Raw genomic sequence first — 24,439 nt, forward strand, 5'->3', positions numbered from 1 at the left:
ACACTTGGGAACTCGTAAATTGCCCTCATGGAAAAGACATCATTGGATTCAAATGGATATATAAAACAAAGCTCAATCCTGATGGAACTATACAAAAGCATAAAGCAAGATTGGTTGGCAAAGGCTACTCACAGCAACCAAGAATATACTACAATGAGACATTTGCTCTAGTTGCTCGCTTAGATACAATTAGAGTTTTAATAGCTCTTGCAGCACAAAAAGGATGGAACATCTATCAACTGAATGTCAAGTCAGCCTTTCTAAATGGGGTGCTCGAAGAAGAGATTTATGTTGAACAACCACAGGGCTTCATCAACGAAGACAATGAAGGCAAAGTACTAAGACTTAAAAAAGCATTATATGGCTTGAAGCAAGCCCCTTGAGCATGGTATAGCAAGATTGATAAATACTTCATCGATCAAGGATTCAAGAGGAGCAAGAGTGAGCCAACACTATATATTAAGACACAAGGTCACCATCTCCTTTTCTCTATATATGTCGATGATCTTATCTATACAGGAAACAATATAGAGATGATGAAAGAATTTAAAGAAGACATGATGAAGACATTTGAAATGACCGACCTTGGCTTGATGAATTATTTTCTCGGTATAGAGGTGAAACAAGAAAAGGAAGGTATATTTATCTCTCAAAAGAAATATATTGAAGCTCTATTATAGAATTCAAGATGAATGGTTGTAAACCTGTCACTACTCCGCTGGTGGTAAACGAGAAACTACAAAAAGATGATGGAGCACAAGAGGCAGATGCATCGCGCTACAGGAGTTTAATTGGAAGTCTCTTGTATCTCACAGCCACACGACCAGATATTATGTATGCTACAAGTCTTCTATCAAGATTCATGCAAAAGCCAAGTCAAATTCATTATGGAGTAGGAAAAAGAATTTTAAGATATCTACAAGGCACAAAGGAGTTTGGTATATGGTACAAAACCATGACTAACTCAAGGATGATTGGCTACACAGATAGTGATTGGGCAGGATCAATGGACGACATGAAAAGTACGTCAGGATATGCTTTCTCATTAGGATCGGGTATTTTATCTTGGACATCAAAGAAGCAAGCAACCGTGGCACAATCAACAGCAGAAGCAGAGTATGTAGCAGTTGTTGAAACCACAAGTCAAGCAATATGGCTACGAAGAATACTTGAAGAAATGGGTGAACCACAAGCTGGACCAACTATTATCTATTGCGACAACAAATCGGCAATAGCAATAGCAAAAAATCCAGTCCATCATCAAAGAATAAAACACATAGCCATTAAATATCACTTCATTCGAGATGAAGAGACAACTAAACAAATACGTCTCGAGTACTGCCCAACAGAAGACCAAATTGCAAATATATTTACGAAGGCATTACCACGACCAAGATTTGAACTACTGCGCACAATGCTTGGAGTTACCGAATTTGCATTAAGGAGGAGTATTAAAGTATAATGCAATTTCTAGAAGAATATAGAAGCTCCTTAGATAGAAGAAAAGAAATGTAACACAAGTTCTAGGATATTATAGAAAAGTCTAAAATAGGAAAAAAAATCAAGAATATTCTATATAGGTAAAAATCTAGAACATTCCACATAAGTTGTGGCTAAAATGTTCTAGAATAATCTATGGGTCTATAAATACCCATGAACTCTACCATTTGTGAGAAGCCAATATCTACCATTTGTATGAACCAACATCTACAACAACAAAGACAACTACAACACTTCTTCCAACTACTACTTCTACATTCTATTATCTCTACATTTTCTCTATTTCATCAACTACTCCTTTCACAACCTTAAAATACTAACATTTACATCACAGTATTTCTCAGAACCATAAAATGAAACAGGATTATATAGGAATAAAAACAATTTAATGATGTTGAGTGTTGGAGCTTATTATTAATGTTTTAATGAAGTAAAGGTAAGGGAATGATGTTCAAAGCCAAGATGGGTTCTTCAAGGGTGTGACAACAGCCTTCACTTGCAAGTAATTTTTGAGACTGTATTCTCCTTTTTCTCTTCCTTGACCACTCATTTTGTACCCTCCAAAGGGAATTGCTGCATCAAATGTGTCAAAGCAGTTCACCCACACTGTTCCAACTTTCAATGCTCTGCTCAATGTGTTTGCTGTGTCAATGTTTTTTGTGAACACTCCTGCTGCAAGCCCATACTGTGTCTTATTTGCTCTTTCAATCACCTCATCAATGTCCCTGTCATCAAACACTCAAGCTGATTATTGTATGAACCAAAACTACAAAGATAATTATATTAATTGCAAACAGGAATCACTCTTCTTACTTGAATTTTAATATGGATTGCACTGGGCCAAAGATCTCGTCCTTTGCAATCAGCATATCATCCTGGTTGTTTTAACAATCAGTAAAATAAAAACTGATGTTTTAATCATCATTGGCACAATGAGAGTGCAAGCGAAAGACTTTGTTATCGTTTCATTGTACCTTAACATTTGAGAAGACAGTGGGTTGAACATAGAAGCCGGAGTTGCCAAATCTATCTCCTCCAGTTTCAAGTGTAGCTCCACTTTCAACACCAGATCTAATATACTTCAATATTTTCTGAAATTGTTCTGAATCAATCTGATTTTTGGATCATACACGTTAGCATCAAATCAGAGTAATTTTTTATGTGCATTTTGATCTATAGATGATGAGGGTATGTTACCTGAGGACCTTGCTCTATTCCAACTTTGAATGGATCACCAACAGCACGTTTCAAAGCACGTGCCCTTGCTTTCTCAACAAATTCATCGTACACACGTTCGTGTACAAATGTTCTTGACCCAGCACAGCAGCATTGTCCCTGAACGTCACGAAAAGAACAACTAGTTTATTGATGAACTCTATGGAAGACTATTGTTTTGCATAACAAACTTGATATTTGGATGTACCTGGTTAAAGAATAATGCAAAGTGTGCTAGCTCAACAGCCTCATCTACATCAGCATCTTCACATACAATAAAAGGGGATTTGCCACCAAGCTCCAGAGTAACAGGCTTAAGATTGCTTTTAGCTGCCAGTTCAAGGACAATTTTCCCAGTATCGGTTGAACCAGTGAAAGCAAGCTGCAACAGAGTAAAACAAAAGCAAAGGCTTAAGTCTACACAGCCACACACTTTTCTAAACTTCTAGTTTGATTAAAAGTACTTTATTTGGCACAAGAAACTCATTTCTTCCACCATCAAATTCCTCAAATTGTTCACTAAAAGGATTTGCCAATGTTGAGAATCAAAATGAGTGGAAGAGTGAAAAAGAATACTAATAAAAATATTTGATTACCTTGTCTACGTTCATGTGACTGGCAATGGCAGCACCAGCAGTTGGACCAAAACCAGATATGACGTTCAACACACCAGGAGGAAGTCCAGCCTGACAAAGATGATAAATTTGGTGTGACATTCAACATTTACAAATCTTTTCATTTACCAATCCTCTTTTAAAATAAGTATGAAATGTAACACACACCTCATGAAGCAACTTTGATGCGTAGAGAGCAGATAAAGGAGTCTGCTCAGCTGTTTTGATCACAACAGTGTTACCACAGGCCAATGCTGGGCAAATCTTCCAGGTAAACATGAGAAGAGGAAAGTTCCATGGAATGATCTGACCGGCCACACCAATAGGTTCATGCAATGTTTGCACAGTATATGGCCCATCAGCTGGAACTGTAAGACCATGAATCTTATCTGCCCAACCTGACCAATTTTGAATCTTAAAAGTGTTAGCAGCACAATTTCTAAAACACTTGTTCTAACATATTCTCCATAGAATTTAGTGAAAATGATTAGATGAACACCCTTGAAAATTGTGATTTTTGATAATTTCGATGGATAGTTATTTGTTAAGAAATGAAATTTGATTCTAACTTAATCTTTTTTCAAATTCACATATAAAATAAAGTTTATACTCATTTTATATATTATATATTATAAATTGATATTATCATAATTAACGAGAGATTTCCAATACACTCTCTCATAATATAAGCTAAACATTAATAGGTGATTGGGCATAATATTAAACATTAATAGGTGATTCAGTATAGGACTAACATTGATAGGTGATTCAGTATAGGACTAACATTGATAGGTAATCTAATAACTAATAAAACAATAGATCCAATAAACTAAGATTAGACTTTAATTCATATAGTTCTGATATCATGTTATAAAATAAATTTTAAGTTTATTTAAATTTTACAAAATGTATTTATAAGGATAACCACCCTTTTGAAAGAATGTTGGTAGTGTTTCTCATTTCAACATACCAGCATAGTATCGAAATAAGCGAACAATAATTGGAAGTTCAATTTTAGCAACTTGTTCGTATGGCTTCCCAGTATCCCATGTCTCAAGTGCAGCAATCTGGTCAGTGTGTTTTTCAATCAGATCAGCAGCACGTAGCAATATCTTTTGTCTTTCCTACACGTTTGTACATGAAGAAAACAAAAAAATGATTTAGTGGAATGAACATGGAACCAACGATCATAGAATCTGTACATTGTTCAAGAACAAATGTAAGGGTGAAAGAAAATACATAGGCTGTCATCTTAGGCCAAGGTCCATGGTCGAATGCCTTGCGAGCCACGACAACTGCTCTATCAACATCTTCATGGTCCCCCTCAGCAATATGAGCAATCACATCTCCTGTTCTGGGATCCAGCGTTGGAAAAGTTTTGCCTGATGTACGAGGAATCACAACATTAAGTTATAAACCACATCAAAATTCTGATTTTTTCTGCAAAATAAAGAATAACAATTTGTATTCACCTCATATTATCCACAACCATGTTCAAATACTAGTGGTTCTGGGAAACTAATTGATGATCCAAAAATTGATATTTTCATTAAGGAGAAATAGATATATATGAGATATAAATCTAAACCATATATTATATTTATGACTCTTTTTTATTGTATGAAGCTACTAAGACGAATTATCAGTTTTGATAACACACGAGTCTATTTATGAAATTTTTATTAAGGAAATATTATATATATACATGACATGACGTGAGTTCAACCTATATAAAGAATTAAAGTTATTTTTAATTCAAAATCTTGAAACATTGATTTTTTTTTTATAAAGTGTTTAATTTTGTTATTTTTCCTCAGATATAGACTCGTATTTAAATTGTTTCCAATTGCATTAGATACAAAATTATTTATTAAGATTCTTTACTAACTTGCTTCAAAAGAAAATAAAGAATCCTAACATAAATCACTTGCCTTCATTCATAATAAATTTGCAAGTGATAACCGAAGCACAGACAAAATAGATGAAGATAAAACTACAAAGGGTGAAAAAAGGACTAACCGGTAGCAGAGTTAACAAATTTTCCATCAATTAAGAGCTGGGTGTGTTCTACTCTAACTGCTGGTTTAATTGGTTCTTCAGTGGCAGCAGCAGTGCTGAATTTACTGAGTCCTCCACCAAGACCACCACTTCCACCTGAATATCAGAAAAAGGGGTCAATGACCTTAAAAAGTATGATTAAAGATAAAAAAAAAAAAAAACCATTAACGAAAACCCCATCAAAACCAAGGCCTAAAAACACCCATCAAAAGACATGAATGTTATGGTGTTGAATTTTCTCATTTTTACTTAATATAGAACTTAAACTTACGTTTAGATTTTCGTATAAAAATTGGAAGTGAATCTTTGAAAGGAACAGGTTGTGGCTAGGGCCAACCAATAAATGAGCACAGAAGGCAGTACACACTTCTAGTCATGGAGCATGCAATTTTTAGAATACCATACATAACATCTTATCAATTCAACCATCTCCAACAAATTGGTAACTACAGTTCATAAGGATCAGAAAATGATACAACAGTCCAAATCCCCCACAAAACCATTAAATCAAGCAAAAAAGTAAAAAACTGAAGATCATTTCATTTTCATGCTCTCAAGAACCAAGCATGAAATTAATCAGATCACCCCAAGATCTTGGAAGTGATGATAAACAAGCAGTACCTCTAGAAAACAAAGAACTAGTGGTAGCAGAAAGGAAAGAACGAGAGAGCAGCCTTGAGATCCTCATTGAAGAAGCCATGTGAACGTTCTTTATTTCTTTTGCCTCTCTTCTCTACCCTTATTTATAGTTTCGTTGTGAAATGGTAAACCCGTTTGAACGTAAATGTTGTTATCAGTCACGCCATAAAAAATGAGACATAAACATTAAGATTCGATGTTATCTCAGCAAACCTTCCATAACGGATTTAATTTTTTAGATTTCTTTATTTCTTCATAATTTTATGATTTTGGTGGCACATGACAGCTGATATTTTACTCAACATATGTATTATATTACTTGGCTTAATTGCATTCATAATGTCCTCAAAAATTTGATCACATTTGTGGACGAAAATCAACCATTTTGGTTACCTAATTCGAGTCAAATAAATGAAAAGAGTGATATGGCGGCAATCACAGCTCTTTCACAGTTTCATATTCCAAACTTTTCTTCTTCTTCCTCTTGTGTGAACTGTTAATAGCTTTTATTTCTTATTTCCTGTGTTGCTAATAATAATAATAATAATAATAATAATAATAATAATAATAATAATAATTATTATTATTATTATTATTATTATTATTATTATTATTATTATTATGTAGGATAGTAGTTAGTTATCAGTTTATGGTTTGTTTTACATATTTGAATAAAACGTAATTTTCTTGTCTTAAATTAATCTTTAATTTTAAATATGTTTTATTTATTTATATAAAATTTGGCAGCCACTTACTTTTGATGTTTTATTCAATCACGTTGCAAGTTGTTTCAAGATATCATGAGAAGAATTTTAAAATATAATTTTTTTTAAAAATATGAAATTCAAAATCACAAAAAAAGTTCGAAATCACATATCGATTATTAAAGAAGATGAAAAATACAGTTGCACCAACATTCTTTACTAGTATAATTTGATGTTATTTCATAGGATTCGGATTTTCAGAGATTGGTTTTGAGTACTCTTAATTACTGAATATGTAATTATAAATATATTTTTAATTGCTAGTTTGAGATCTGAACATTTTTCTACTTTTGTGTTAGGTTATATTTATTAGTATTTTGAGAAAAATGTAGTGATTATTGTGCACAAGTGTGATTCGTGTTGCGCCGAAAATGCATTGATTGGCCATTCAACGAAAAAAAATCATTTAAACTTAAGTCCGAAAGGACTAGAATTCTTCACGAGTTTCAGATTTCTTTTTAGGTAGGGGAACAAATAAAATATTAAAACAAAAAAAAAACATGAAATTAGTTTTAGGGAAAAGCAAAGTAAAATAATTAATTAAAAACGGGGAGATTAAATTTTAATTGATTTGAGAGAAGGAAAAAAAAAGAAATTGTTTAAGGAAAATCACCATTTTTTTTAAAAAAATTGTTAGGTAAAAGAATTTGGAAACAAATTGTTGTTATTGTAGAAATAGTCTTTATACAAATTGAACGAGAGATAGAAGAAAATTGAAAAATATTGTGTTTGTTTTGTTGTTTTTCTTATCATGGATGAAATTAAATCTTGAAATGATTTAAAACGTACAATACAAAAAAAATAAAAAGAAATATTAAAAAATAAAGTGAAAATTTTTATTTTTCTATTACAGATAAAAAATATTATTCGGAAAAGAAATTAAAATGATTTAATTAGTTGTTATTTAATTTAGATTGGTATGAGAGATGGAACACAATAATAAATAAATAAAGATGAATTTTGTTTGGTTTTTGAAATTAATTTAGAATTAAATCTATTATTATTTTAATGGTTTGTATATAAATTGAATGAAGTATTGAAGAAAAAGTATAATATTTTGTAGCATTATTATTATTATTACTATTATTATTATTATTATTATTATTATTATTATTATTATTGATAATGATATATAATTATTTTAAAACAGTAGTATGAAACTTAAAATGCGTTCATATAAAAATTTCAATTATTAAATTTATATTAATGAAAAAAAATTAAATATTTATAAATATAATGTTAATGGAAGGAAATTTAAACAATCGAAATTTTGAATTATATAATTGAGAAGTGAGAATATTTATAGACAACAATTAAAAAATATTACAATATTTTAATTTCCTTAATGATGACCTGTTCTACAATGATAAGGATGTATGTTAATTTTCAACAAACTAAAAATACAAAATTTAATTTCAAATAATATTACAAAACTAAATTTCTTGTTTTTTTCTCTCTAGTCAGTTAAAATCTTTTCTCCACACTTTTAATTAATTGTTTTAGTTTACTTTTCTCTAAAATCAATTTCATTATTTTTAATTTTTTTTCCTTCTCTAATCTAAATTAGCATATATTACTTTATCAATTGGTAGAGAGCTTTAGAGACTTGAGACGGTAGGTGGAATTAGAATCAGATAGTATCAAATGCAGCAGTCTTGTGGTGTCGAGCGATCTGTTCGGTCGTATTAGAGAGAAGTAGTTATCAGACGTCGAGTTGCAGAGGTCAGTGAGATTGATTGGTACAAATCAGGGCAAAAATTTTGCTTTGGGAGCTGATGGCATTTTGCGGTTCAGAGGCAAAGTCTGTGTTCCTAGTGATTTGGAACTGAGGAGATTAATCCTTGACGAAGGGCATCAGAGTCATTTTAGCATGCATTCTGGCATGACTAAAATGTATCAGGATCTCAAGGAATCTTTGTGGTGGTCTGGGATGAAGAGAGATGTACCATGGTTTGTCTCTTCTTGTTTAACCTGTCAGAAAGCTAAGGTGGAGCATTAGAGACCCGATTGTTTGTTGCAGCAGTTGGAGATTCCTGAGTGGAAATGGGATAGCATAGCCATGGATTTTGTTACCCATTTGCCACGTACGGTCAGAGGTCATGATGTTATCTGGGTAATTGTGGACAGGTTGACCAAGAATGCTCATTTATGGACAGTACATTTGAGGATGTCGATGGTGAAGCTTGCACAGTTGTATATAAGAGAGGTAGTGAGACTACATGGGGTGCCTTCCAGTATCGTATCAAATAGAGATTCGCGCTTCACTTCTAGATTCTGACAGACGCTTCAGAGTGAGTTGGGCAGCAGACTTAAGATGAGTTCAACGTATCATCCCCAGACTGATGGTCAATCACAGAGGACGATCCAATCACTTGAGGATTTACTGAGAACGTGTGTCTTGGATCACTTGGGAGTCTGGGATGAGGTGTTGTCGTTGGTGGAGTTCACCTACAACAACAGTTATCAGGCCAGCATTGGTATGCCACCGTTTGAAGCATTGTATGGGAGAAGATGTAGCATGCCTCTTTGCTGGTTTCAGGATGGAGAATCTGTGTTGACTGGGCTAGAGTTAATTCAGCAAACTACAGAGAAGGTGAAGCTCATACAAGAAAGGATGTGGGCATCCCAGAGTAAACAGAAGTCATATGCTGATCAGAGGCGGAAACCGTTGGAGTTTGCAGTTGGGGATCATGTATTCCTCAGAGTGACTCCTACTATTGGTGTAGGAAGAGCCATTCGTGTTAGGAAGCTAACTCCTAGGTTCATTGGTCCTTACCAGATCTTAAGGCGAGTAGGGCCAGTGGCATATGAGATAGCCATGCCACCCCAGCTGGGGAATCTTCATTTAGTGTTCCATGTCTCACAACTTAGGAAGTACATGTCTTATCCCTTTCATGTGTTAGAAGTAGAGAATATGCAAGTCAGAGAAGATCTTTCAATGGAGGTGCAGCCTATCAGGATTGTAGAGAGCCAAACCAAGCAACTTAGAGGCAAAACCATCAGTCTAGTCAGAGTTGTCTGGGATAGTAGGACAGGTGACTCTTCTTGGGAGTTAAAGGGAGTCATAAGAGAGTCTTATCCTCACCTGTTCTCTGGTAAGTCTAATTTTCGAGGGCGAAATTTTTTGTTGTTGGGGAGAACCTAGAAAATAGAGTATTAAAGTAGATCAGTGTATTAAAATAATGAGACAAGCAATTTTAATTTAAAATAATCTTATAATATAAATAGAACTTTCTAAAGCTCAGTTCATTATCTAAATACAATTCATCTCTCTAAAACACTATTCCTCAGAGTTCTCTGACATCTCTCAAGAATTTCTCTCAATTGAGCTGTCTGATTGACGATCAGGAGGTGTCCAAACGTTCACGGCGTAGAGGGCTAAACAACTGACCGATCAATTTCTTGATTCTAGCTGGTAAGCTGTTTTCCCATTTTCACCGCATGTTCTTGAGTCGGGATCATGTGAATTCTTCTATTGCATGTATCTTGTAGTTTTGTTCTTAAGTTCCTAGTTCAATTCAAGCTCTAAGAGCTGTTCTCTATCATCAATTGATGAATTGTAGGTTTCTGTTTAGTGTCCTTGTGGTACAAGGTACTGTTGGGGTGATTCTGTGAGCTTGGCAGTTTATCTCTAAGGTAAGGGGAGCTAGCTACCTTCTTTAAATTTGTTGTATGACTTTTGTATGTTGAATTATGTGTTATTATGTTGTTTGGGTTACATTTTAGGTTTTGAGTAAATGTAATTGTATGTACTAGAATGTAAACTGTGAAATTGTGGAATGATGCTTGTGAACTGATTTTGGATGTGATGTACATTGCAATTGAGTATGTTAGATGAGTGTAATATGTTATAATAGTCATGATAGTAAGTTAAGTGAATTGGGTAGTGTTTTGGGGTCATTTTAGAGGAAGTGAGGTAGTGAAATTGAGAACTAGAGGTCAAGGGCTCATTTGGTCTGTTGGAGCAGTTTAAGTAAGTTATATGTGACTTGTTTCAGTCATCAAAATGGTCAAAAATAGGTTCAAAGTGGTAGATTGGGATTTGGGTCCTTAAGTTGATGAATTTGAAGTTTTAGAGTAGGAATTGGTTCATAAACACTTTAGATTGATGTTAGGAAGGTTTAGAATCACTTAGACAAGTCTAATTAGGTTTATAAGACAATCTAGGGGTGTTTGAAGTTTGGAAAAAGAGATAGAATTGGTATTCAGTGGTTGAGTTGCATATTTCTACATAATTTTGTTTTGTAGATTATGTAGACTTGCTGTGCGAATGGATTCGCACAGCTAGTCACCCTGGCGACATGCTCTCTGCCAGGGCATTCGCACAACGAATAGATGCGTTGTGCGAATGGTTTGAGAGGGTTGCTCTTTGTTTAGTGATCCGCATGGTGAATCAGGACGCTATGCGACTGGTTGGGGTTTGGGACTACTGCCAATTTTATTGTAATAGCGAACAAGTGCGCTCTACGAGTGTTTAGGGAGTCTGAGCCACTGCCTAGGGCTCTCGCATAGCGATTTGGGGCGTTATGCGAGGGGTTTGGGATCTGATACAATTAGGAGTTTATTCGCATAGCGAGTTTAATCGTTGTGTGAATGGTTATGAGGAGTGGGTTTCTGTTTGAGGATTCGCACAACGACCCAACTCGCTATGCAAGAAACATATGGATTCGCTCTACGAATGTGTGCGCTGTGCAAATGGTCCAGGTTTAGTTCACTCTTTTTTTTTAGTCTTAAGTTGATTTAAATGAATTATTGAGTACAATATGAAGTATGTTTAAGTTTGTATTACATTATATAATTGGTTATTGTCAAGAGTTATGTTATAAAGTGAAAGTATGTGATTTCAAAGTATGGTTAATGGACGTAATTTCATAATCCTTACGGAGAGGTTACATGGTGGTGCCCTATGTTGTGATCCAAAGTGAATTCTCTTGTTGAGACTCAAGTATGTTTAGAATGAATGCAGGAGCTCAGTCTTGGGGGTTATCCTAAAACTCCAATGGTCTTTCATTCTCAAGTAGAGAGGATTGATCCATGTCGTGAGGAGTAGCAGAAGGTCCTAGTCTTGGGTGCTTCCAGTATGATCCAAGGTGAGTGATAACGGACTAACCTCGTGAGTGTGGTAGGGTGAAACCCATTGACAATGGCTTTGCAAATCAGAAGAAGCCACCACGAGTGCACGACCCGCCATAGCTCGGTAATCATATAAAGTCCGGACAGTCAAAGTCAGTGTAGTGTCATGTATGAAGAGTTTATGTGATGTGAATGAATATGTATGATTGTATGAAACTTAGAAAATGAATATATGATTAATCTTGTTTAAACTAGCTTACCCTGTTGTGTGTTTGTGTTTTGTATTTATGGGTATTCTTTCTTTTATAATGATCATTTTATGGGTGTGAACAGAGGGAGATGGGGTGTCTCTAGAGCAGGCGTTGGATGAAGATGACGCAACAGCTTAAATTAGTTGTTTTAGTATTGTATATAGTTTTGTAGTAATGTGTCTGTATATAAAGTTTTAAATTCTATATTTATTTTGGGATAACTGTAAAAGATAATACTTTATATTATAGCTGGATAACTGTTCTAGATTACTATATATGTGATGATTCTATATTATACAATTTTACACTATATTTTTGGGATGTTATAGAGGTGAAAATGCAAAGAAGAAACATAATAAAAGCTTGGAGTGTTAAGTGCCTTGGGAAAGGACTTTCATCTTTTTTATGGTTTCTATTACTTCAATTGGTAAACATTAGGTTCTCCATCATGCAGAGTTATTTATATTTGTTTCTATTTGTTTCTATTTGTTGAAATGAGATGTAAAACACTGAATTTTTATGTAAAATTTTGTTATTAATATATATATATATATATATATATATATATATATATATATATATATATATATATATATATATATATATATATATATATATATGAATTTGCTTAACTTATATAATTTCTTAAAATATATCAAATATTAGTTGATAAAAAAATTTCTATTCATAAAAAGAACATACTTTAAACATAGAAATATTTTAATAATTTTTATTTTTAATTTAAAATAAAAAATAAAAAAAATAATAAAAAATTATTCAAATACTTTTAATCTTAAAAGTTAAAATTATACTTTATATATAAATAGTTACTAAAAATTAAAAAAACTACACACTCACGTTATTTTATACGTTATATGTTAGTATTATAAAATAAAAATGTAAATTCAAAGTGTGTGAAAATACAAATATCGAATAAGCTAAAAGTATGTAGAAAAGTGCCTGTGTATCAAGTTGTTGAATACATTAAAAAATTACTTTTATGGAATTAGAACATCCATTACATTAAAAGGAAGAGAATTGACCAAATGATTGAAGGAGACAGTGATAAAAAATACTCCATGTTCTGGTCATACATTGTTGCTAGGATTGTATGTTATTTGTTGTACGACATGTCATAAAAGTGTAAATTTCACAACTAATTGGAACATTTTTTTATTATTATTTTAATTAGATAATCCAAAACAAGTCATGAGAAAGTAACAAGAAAATATGAAAGTACAGGATGGAAGAATCATTTGTTATTATTGGGTTATGATTCACTAACACACCAATGAGAACTTAATTAAAATTGTACATAAAATAGAAAGTGAATACAAAATAAAATTACCAAAGCGTATAACTGAAATAATATTATAAATATATTAATAAATTAGCAATTCTTTCCAATATAGGGATTTAGCTATAATTTTTGGTTTAAAAACAAAGAATCAAACTAAATTACTTATTGTATTTAAATATCACTTGTATCTTTTGAGTTAATTAATAACTAATAAACATATGTGACTGTGATTTTTAAAGATCATTTTATAGTTTGACTGCATTGTATTTGCAATAATCAAACCAAAATAATAAATTTATATTGAAGGATTTTAATTATGAGTTTGTTTATTCATGAAATAAAATTAAAATTATGAATATGACAACTGTAAAATAAAGTTTCTGGCTAAGATTCTTTTATTACTTTTTCATTATGCAATGTTTAACAATTTAATAATAATTATTATAAGAAACAACTTTATCTGACAAAAACACTAAAGCCAATAAGCAAATAAAAATATATAAAGTTTAGTTTACATAATTTTAGATTATTTAATAAATGATATAATTTAAAATTACATAATTCAAATTATTTAAATTATTTAATTCATATTATAGTTCTAAATTATACCATTCATAACATAAATGTATTAAAAAAGAAATTCAGAGTATATTTAGATATATAAACAAATTGTTAGAGTTGTACTACTAAATTTGGTCAGAGATGGGGCCATGGATTTAACACCAATTAGGCCCAAAGTTGTTGCAGTGCTAAATTGGGTTAGGGCGGCCTTAAACACACCAGACAGAGACCAGAAAAACAGAAAAAAAAAAACTTAAAATAAAAAATATATTTTTATACCTAATATATAAACAGAAAGGCAATAAATTCATTTTCAGACAAATTAATCCTGACCTTTCATTTGTCTAAGATGATAACTTTATTTACCAAATAATATTTAATTGGTAGTTTAAAAAAAATTCAATAAATTGAAAGCCACTCGTTTAAAATTATTTTGAGAGTACCTTGACTTGATCCCACTTAATTAAATTTGCTTATGTTTATCTGTAAATGACACAGATTAAATTATCAACAGTAGAATAGAAAAATATAATAATACTACACTTCGGTGTATATATATAAAATTAGATTTCAGAAACTGAAAGCATAGTACAATAGTGAAAATATTTAAATATATAAAACCTACTACAAAGAGTAAGACACCTTTTAAAGATGAGTGGTTTAAGAGGGAAATAATTCGTATAGTTCAACTAAGATTGTAATGACGTTGTTTTGGATATCAAAGTTAAATATATATGTATAAAGAAAGACACCCCATACGAAAATATATATATATATATATATATATATATATATATATATATATATATATAAACTTTTACATTACAAAACAAAATAATAACAAAGAATATTTTAATTTTATATAATTTATTTTCACTATGAAAATCACACAAAGTAAATTCTCATTTAGAAATCAACTCAAATGTATATCATATCTCATACAAATGATTGTCAAATGTTATAGAAAAATTATCCTATATTAAAACCTATAAAAATTACATTCATATCTCGTACAACCCATTGCATAAAGATTCAATATAACATTTCATTTAATAATATAATACTATTAAAAAAATATTATAAAATTAATAAAATAAAACAAATAACTAAAAACATATAATATTAATATAATTATCCAAAATAATAACCATATATATATATATATATATATATATATATATATATATATATATATATATATATATATATATATATATATATATATATATATATATATATATATATATATATATATATATATATATATATACTAAGTTATAAATGACATGAGATTTTTAAAAAGAACAATGATACAAAATAATTATTAGAAATAAAAAAAATTTACTTTGCAGCGTTTCTAGAGACATATCATCTTTTAATTCTTCATCTACTCGAATGCAAATTGTATAAAAAAAATTATCCTAAAACAATTAAATCATATCAAATGCAAACTAATTAAATCATATTATGAATACAGTTGACACTAAACTCAATTATTTGGGTATATGCCCTCGACATCATAATTCACTAGAGGCATGCACTTGTAGTGATCTTTATAAAGAGTCATACCCAAAGGGGTTCTCATCCTACCACATGACCTCCTGCAACTCTCACCACATAACTCATTCGACTCTATTTGAGTGTGAATAGTTATTAGAGTATCAAGAAAACCCCCTAACTAAATCTTATACATCAATACATACACTAAAATTACTACCATAAAGAATTTTTCCTTGAACCTTAGACACAATCACCATCATATATGATCACAAAACCATTTTCATCTCAATTAAAAACAATCAAAATCATAAACATACATAAGATCCATTATAGATCTATCTCAAATAGTCAAAGAAAAAAACAAAGCCAACATACAAATTGGCGCTCAATGCTAAACCGTTCGCAAAAAGTGACGCTCAATGACATTTTTGGCACTTAGCGCCATTCTTCTTGCAAAAATTTACGCTCAACGTCTTGGAGCTAAAATGCTCCAGACCTATGGTACAAATTAGTCATACACACCAAATTAGATTCATAAAAAACAACCAAATTTCATCCCCAATTTGCAATAAAGCAACAACATGCAAAACATCCAATTGATAAAACTCACACAACGCAAATCAAGATTAGTTTCCCTTACCTTGTCGGAACAACCTCAAAGATTCTAAGACAACAAACACACCTAAAACTTATAGGATGTTTAATCTACATATAGAAACATCACAAACATGATCACACCATACCATTGTGATCATTGATCAGCAGATACTCATAAAGAAGCTTAAAACCTCACATGAAAGTCAATACAAGGATGATTCATAAGAAAAACAAACAAAAATATGAGTTTCACAACTTAGGAAACCGATAAGATAGAAGAGGAGAGTTCGTCGAGAGAATCATCCTAGTGGTCTTTGATCTTCAAATAAATGACCAAATAGTCAAAAGACATAGAGAAAAGCGAGGAAACACTATAACAGTGATTTCTAGAGATATAAAGTGTTTTTAAGTATGAAACATTTTATAATATTTCTATTTATACTTAAGTATTTTATCATTAAAGTAATAGAGTATCATTATTTTAAAACATTGTCACTCCTAAAATACAATTTTTTAGGTTCTCACACTTGACAACTTCCATAAGATACATAAATACATTGAATTTATATTTTAAAGATTTTATATTTGTCATAGTGTCATATTCTTTGACACTCAAGAGTGACATTATATATTCATGTGATAAGTTAAATTATATGACTTTGAAAACTTAGCTTCCTTTCAATCCACAAGTTAAATTTATATAAAAATTTATCGACTTTTAGCATATGATACCTTTATCTATTTGAGTTAAGTAAATAATAAATTTAGAGTAATTCCTTTACTGACATCATGAACTCAATGCATTTTATGACTTCATAAAACATAATGTTACCTTCTGGATAAACACTATAATTAAGACCCTCAATGTAATATTGTAATATGAGAAAGTTTTGATGATAACAAACTCTAGACAAATTAGCCTTATATGTACATATGCCAGTGTTATACTCATAAAAACTTTCTACTTTGTGTTTTATATTGATTGAAATGCATCAAATTGTTCAATGTAGACCTCTAATATCAAATAACAATTATTTGAATATAGTTAAATAAAAAGTATATAATCAAATTCATAATCCCAAATGATTTTGAAAGATGAAATGAAAAATATATTTAGTAACAATGGAACCATATTTTTATGTTGTAAATGCAACAAGTTCTATAAAGAAGTGTTTATCTTATAACGTTCATATTAGATAGAACATCGAAAAGGAAATAAAAGAAACATGACATAATGTTAAATGCAATCCAATGTTATCCTTATTGTTTATTTTTTAATAGTTTCCTTACAAAGAAAAATTAGAAATTCCAAACATATCAAAGTTTTCCTTAACAAGCTTCTAGTTAGCACACACACTGGTGCAACGAAGGGAAACGACAATGGTTGTTTTTGACAATACGCTTCGATTTTTGAATCGAGTTATATACTGACGAGGTAAAAAGATGGTGGAATTTTGGCCTCAGTTCCAACCAAGGTAATAGAGCGAGGGTTTCGGCTTCGGTTCCTTAGTAACCGAAGTAGTAAAGTAGAAAAAAAAAAGGGGGGAGGGGTTTTGTCCTTGGTTCAACCGATGTAATAACATGGGTTTATGGTAGTGGTTCATGCAATAACTAAGGCAATAACCCTTAATTTTTTTTTTTAAATCTGGTGTACCCTATGGCAACGGTTGTGGCTACAACCGAGACCTATACTATGTGATTTTTTTTAATAGTAGGCCTGTTTTGGTTATATCCACAATCACAAAAACAGACATATGAAACAATATATTTACATTACATATTCAACACAACCGTCAATATTTACAGCACATAATGTTTAAAGCATAATGTAAAAAGTCTAATAACTATAAATCAACTAAACAAATATCTGCTAATGTATTTTAAATCCTAATAACTACGCACTATAGTATAATATGATTATATTGTAAGTGTATTCCTTAGAAAAGTAAGTGGCTTCTTAGGAATTGGAGCAGGAGACTTGAATCTTTGCACAAGATACATGATATTAATTAGTGTATATGAATTCTAAACGATGGAGAAAAACAAAATTCATTAAATCCAAACATTACCGTTTCTCAGCCACTTGTAATATGAGCACAAATAGTGTGTGTCCTCCAATACATTACGTAGTATCCACACTCATATGACTCACTTTGTCTATTACACTACAATATATCATCATAATTATAAATAGTTAGTGAAAATCATTAGAACAAAACAACTATAAGAAAGTATGGACCAAAATGTCAAACCTTGAGGTCTACCATGCAAGATTTTTATTAGTAGCAGTTGATCTCTCGGACAACATTATATGTGCTTCAAGGGAACTATTAAAAAAATGGCTTTAGCATTCATTTATATAACAAAGAAAGTCCAAATATTGAGGTTCTTACAATTCTACTACTTGTCTGAGATGTTTGGGAAGAGACTTGTGCAATGAGCACAACCACACAATAATGTTCTCCGATATGGAAAAAATATATTAAAATCATAGATGGAGCTCTGAAGTTAACAACAAACTTCACTTACCCAGATATATAAGGGACAAAATATATCTTCTTCCCGCTTTGAAAGCTGCTGGTGAGATATGTTTGGATGTCATCAAATTTATTTCCTTCGTGAGCGCCTTGGGGATCAATGAACCCATAAACATAAACATCATTATACCCCAAATTGTTACTTACACCAAACATATACCTGAAATCAAAAGTTATATTTGATATAAGTAACTTTTTATGTAAATTAATTTTATATAAATAATTGTTCATAGACTTACATTATTCATAGTTAAATTAATGTAATATTCAACTCTTTTTTTTCCCGACGCAAGCTCTATGACATCTTGCCTATGCAAGTACAATGAGATCTTAGAGCCTCTCCTAAATACATTAGGATCATATTCAACCATCATCGGCTTATCTGCAATGATGTCACAAAGTTGGTGTAATGCACCAAGAGGATCGTCCTTAGATAAACAAATCTTCTCCTCTCCATGCGTCTATTATTACATGCAAAAATAGGATACGTTTCGACATTAATAACATATAAACATTAAAATTAAGAAGTTTAAAGTAGGAGTCCATACCAGAGGGTCAAAAATAGAACCAACCAAGTATTTAAGCCAAGCGATAAAAGATTGAAATGTTCGTGCCATAGTGAAAATCTCATCTGTTGGGAGTGAAACTAAGGCATCTAGTATGATCATGTCGTCCACTAAAACCTTGACCTCATCCTCTAATAACTCCACACCATGAACAACAGTTGCTGTCTGAAACACTATTTCACTAGCCACCTGCATCGTCTCTATACCATCTAAATCATATAACAGACATAGACTAGTGTCGTCCATGTCGTTTCCTGGAACGACTGATCTTGAACAACTTTTTTTACTGCTTCTATCTGTCAGAATAAATATTAGCTTAAATAATAAATGATTGTGGCTAACACTATTAAAAATATTAACTTTATTGACAAAATATTAATAAGGAATTAGAATCTATCGATAATATATAATTACCTAAGAATATTAATTATAGACTTTATATTTGATTTACTGATAAAACAATTTTAATGATATAAACCTAATAACAAAATATATGTTCTCGATAATTATCAAGATATTTTATAAATCTGTTGATAAATTTTATAAATGATCAAATTACTATAAATAATTACGATTTAACGACAAGTTTAATTTATTATTTTATTATTGATGAATTATGATGTTAATAATAACATATTTTTTTAATAAAAGTTACAAGTGTTATTAAAATAAAATTTTCTCAATTAGAAATTTCAACTACTTTCAATTAGAAATCTCCTACAAGTTATATTTTTAATATTGAAATATCATGTTGATAGAAGACCTTTTTTCATTAAACTAAAAATATCGTAAATTTATCTTTACCCATAAAACTCAACTGGAAAACACCTTCTCATAAGTATATGAATGACATGTAATCATTATTGAAAAGGAATAGAAACAACTTATTTTAAAAAAAAATTAATTAGTAAATTATTATCTTTTACTTGTTAGCATCCTTAAAACAAGTTCAATTATTGAGAAGATGAAGCGGTGTCTAAAGAAAAAATATATATTTTTGAGGAACTAATAGCTTTTATAAAATAAAATTTAAATAACGAACTTTTTTATTTATAAACTTTCTCGTTTAACTAATAAAATATTCTAAATTCACTTCATTTAAAATACTTTTATTCTTGCATAAATTAATTTGGTCCATATTTATCTTTATCAATAACTATAAATATAATGCATTATAAGTGGGTGGAAATGATTATGAAGTTGCCAGACAATTAGGTAACTTATCATTTTCAAATTTGTCTTTATTCTTCCTTTGATTGACTGTGTCAACCTATTTCTAAACACAGCTTTGACTTATTCCAAGATTCTTTTTCATGAAATATGTACATATTTTAATAGTTTGATTTTATTCTTTTAAATTATTAACCTGCAAGATTGTAAAGGTAATTTCCACCTTAATATCCTCTCACCCGTGATTGCACAAGTCACGTGTCACAAAGATCCTCTCCATCTTTTCTTAAACAAGTAAAATTGGACACTTTTCAATTATTTTTTATTGAGAGGCGTATCTCTATATGAAAGAAACATAGTTTCCACCACTCATTATATATTAGAAAAAAATTGCAATAGAATTTTTATATATTTAAAATGGAAATATATATATATATATATATATATATATATATATATATATATATATATATATATATATATGTGTGTGTGTGTGTGCAGAATATCTATATACAAGTTTCAAAAAACAAAAAAAGTAAGTTTTGTATCTTTTTCAATTTTATATCTTTGTTCTTTTTGTTAAAATACAATAAAAAATATAAAAATGATGCCAAAATTTAGTCTCAATAACCAGATTTCAACAATTTTTCCGATGTGGGTCATGAAAAAGAAAAATTCAACTCTCAATAAAAGAATCTTAGCCTTAAAAAATTGTACTATTTAGATAAATGAAGAAATACTATGCAAGTTGATAAATTATTTTTGGATCACTAGAAAGGAAAGAAAAATATCTGCATTATTGTTTTGATCTTTCGTACCCTTAAAAAGTGGAATAGACACCCTATACACAATTTCTGTTAAAGCAATCACTAGTGCAGCGAGGGGATTTTACCGCAGTTATTTTTCACTATACGTCGCGGTTTATGAACCGCGGCATATTCAGCCGCGGTAGTAAGTCAGAGACTTTAGGCCGCGGTTATGACCGCGGTATATAGGTTGCGGAACCGCGGCAATATACTCTAGTATATGCCGCGGTTAGTGCTAAAATCGCGGCCATATGTCTCATTTTAAAAAAAAACGAAACACTATATGCCGCGGTTGTGGTTAGAACCGCGGCATATTCCGCTGCATTTTAAAAAAAAAACTTAACAATGGCTTTGTGTGCTTCCAAAAAAGGGATCACCTCATCTGTGTTGTTCAATATATAAAGATGCGCTTGCAACAATTCTTCGCGATCTTTTGTCACCACATTGACACCTCGGATGCTTTTACTTGTAGAAAATTTATTCAACCATGCTGTGCGAGGAACTCCTATTGGATTCGTTGATGTCATGTAATATGAACAAAACTCGATACTTTCTTCAGCAATATACCTTTCAATCATCGAACCTTCAGGACGATATGGATTTTTAACGTACCCTTTCAAAATCTTCATATAACGCTCAATAGGATACATCCATCTTAAGTATACCGGTCCGCATAACTTGATTTCTCTAACCAAATGAACAAGTAAATATACCATGATGTCAAAAAAAGATGGAGGGAAAAACATCTCTAGTTGACACAAGATGATAACAATCTCGCCTTGAAGTTCATCTAACTTTGTAGGATCGATGGCTTTACTACATATTGACGAGAAAAATGAACACAACCTGTTTATGGTGTGCCTAACATTTTTGGGCAAAATTCCACGAATAGCCACCGGTAACAACTGTTGCATTAAGACGTGACAATCGTGAGACTTCATGCCAACAAGCTTTAAGTCCTGCATTGACACTAAACTCTTCATATTTGAAGAGTATCCTTGTGGTACTTTGATACTCTTTAAACATACACAAAAACTTATCTTCTCTTGTCTAGACATTGTGTAACATGCAGGGGGCAAATAAGTACGTTTACCAATCTCCTTGGGTGCCAACTCTTCTCGGATATTCATGTCAACCAAATCCAAACGAGCATTCACTCCATCTTTTGTCTTTCCCTGAATGTTGAGTAATGTACCAATCAAACTATCACACACATTCTTTTCTACATGCATCACATCTATGCAATGTCGAACATCTAACTTTGACCAATATGGAAGATCAAAGAATATTGATTTCTTCTTCCAAGGGGTCGTTACAGATGACTTCTTCGATGTTTTCCCAAATACATGATGTATTTTATTAACTTTTTCAAGAACTTCAAGGCCAGTAAGTGGATTTGGTGCTTCGTCCCTCTCTTGATCTCCATTGAATGCTTTTTTTAACCTTCGATATGGATGATTACGTTTTAGAAATCTCCGATGACGCAGATACACCGTCTTTCTTCCATGTTTCAATTCATGAGCTGCAGTGTTTTCTTCACATATAGGACACGCTTTATGACCCTTGACACTGTATCCTGACAAATTACCATAAGCAGGAAAGTCATTAATGGTGCAAAATAACATTGCACGCATCATAAAAGTCTCTGAAGCGAATGCATCAAATATTTCAACCCCATCAACCCACAAAACCTTCAAGTCTTCAACTAGTGGGCTTAGATAAACATCTATGTCATTTCCAGGCTACTTTGGACCAGATATCATCATAGACAACATCATGTACTTCCTCTTCATGCACAATGCAGGAGATAAGTTGTAAATTATCAATATAACTGGCCAACAACTGTGATTGGTACTCAGATTACCAAATGGGTTCATTCCATCAGTGGCTAAACCAAGCCTAAGATTTCTACACTCTTTACCAAATTCGGGGAATTGTCGATCAATATTTTTCCATTGCTTTGAATCAACTGGATGACGAAGCAGCCCGTCAATTTTTCTCTCATCTGCATGCCATCTAAGATTTTTAGCATCTTTGGGATTCGCAAACAAACGCTTAAGTCTGGGCATTATTGGAAGGTACCAAACTACTTTCAAAGCAGATCCATTTTTTTCTATCTGACCATTATCTTCACTATTGTTTTTTGACTTGTATCGTGATAAGCCACATTTTGGACACTTTGTCAAAAATTCAAACTCTTTCCTATACAAAATGCAGTCATTGGGACAAGCATGTATCCTTTTATACTCCATACCCATTGGACAAAGAATTTTCTTCGCATCATAATTACGAGTGGGCAGTGTATTTCCATCTGGCAACATTTCATTCAACAACGTCAACAGTTCTGTAAAACTCTTATCAGTCCATCCATTGCTCGCCTTCAAATTCATGAGCCTTAACACCGCTGACAAACGTGTGAACTTAGTTGAACCGACATACAAAGGTGTTTCCGCATCAGTCGACATCGTCTCATACACATGAGCTTTGGCAAAATTTTCTGCTCCAACATCGCGGATCATGTCCTCCAATTTGTCTTCATCCGGTCGATCTTCTTCCATGGTGGAATCAGTAACATTTACAGTTTGAGAGTCAGTGGGAAAATGCATTTCTTCGCCGTGCCATATCCATGTTGTATAGCATCTTAGAAAACCATCACATATAAGATGTTCTCTAATTTGAGTTGCGTTCAACTTTCTCCCATTCAAACAGTTCACACAAGGACATATAAACTTCACTTCATCATCACTTCTCCCCTCATTACGTTGCACAAATTGTATAAATTCCTCTACACCTCTCTCGTACTCAGCACTAATACGTGGTAAATTAATCCAATTTCGATCCATATTCCTAAATATTACATAAAAAGATAAGCTACTAAAAATCAAACTTGCAATTTCATACATATCATTGAAACTTAGTGATAAGCTACTAAAAAGATAAACTACAACACACATTACCAAAACTATAGCAAAAACCATACCATACATTACCAAAACTATAGCAAAAATCATACCATACATTACCAAAACTATAGCAATTTCATGCATTACCAAAATTTTAGCAAAAACTATACCATACATTACCAAAACTATAGTAATTTCATACATTACCAAAACTATAGCAATTGTTATTATGCAAAAACTAATGAAGAAATCATGTTAAGAATGCAAAAGGGCATAAATACCTGGAACAGGGGCGGCGAAAAAGCTTGGTGCAAAAAAAACGAAATGGCAGCGGAGAGGTATTGATCGTCTAAAACGATTTTGATCGGTTAAAAGTGTTTCTTAT

General features: G+C 31.6%; 1 protein-coding gene across 1 annotated transcript; it reads right to left on the bottom strand.

Annotated features, from left to right (window-relative positions):
* Positions 1-1,549: 1,549 nt before the first annotated feature.
* LOC124848699 (benzaldehyde dehydrogenase, mitochondrial-like) lies at positions 1,550-6,204 on the bottom strand. The gene is made up of 11 exons (XM_088094584.1): positions 6,009-6,204; positions 5,349-5,483; positions 4,569-4,711; positions 4,300-4,453; positions 3,498-3,727; positions 3,312-3,401; positions 2,924-3,097; positions 2,698-2,835; positions 2,475-2,612; positions 2,314-2,375; positions 1,550-2,225 (listed from the first exon to the last, which is right to left on the bottom strand). The coding sequence occupies exons 1-11, from the start codon at positions 6,085-6,087 to the stop codon at positions 1,952-1,954; spliced, it is 1,617 nt and encodes a 538-aa protein (XP_087950710.1). The 5' UTR covers positions 6,088-6,204; the 3' UTR covers positions 1,550-1,951.
* Positions 6,205-24,439: the final 18,235 nt, after the last annotated feature.

Source organism: Vigna umbellata, chromosome 7, assembly GCF_029865625.1.
Source record: "Vigna umbellata cultivar VRB3 chromosome 7, Vumbellata_1.0, whole genome shotgun sequence".
In the NCBI taxonomy this organism is placed as follows: Eukaryota; Viridiplantae; Streptophyta; class Magnoliopsida; order Fabales; family Fabaceae; genus Vigna; species Vigna umbellata.

Coding starts and splice junctions, on each gene's coding strand:
- LOC124848699 (XM_088094584.1), bottom strand. CDS start 6,087: ATGGCTTCTTCAATGAGGATCTCAAGGCTGCTCTCTCGTTCTTTCCTT. Junction 2,836..2,923: donor TTGCATTATTCTTTAACCAG/GTACATCCAAAT, acceptor CGTGACGTTCAG/GGACAATGCTGCTGTGCTGG. Junction 2,376..2,474: donor CTGTCTTCTCAAATGTTAAG/GTACAATGAAAC, acceptor TAAAACAACCAG/GATGATATGCTGATTGCAAA.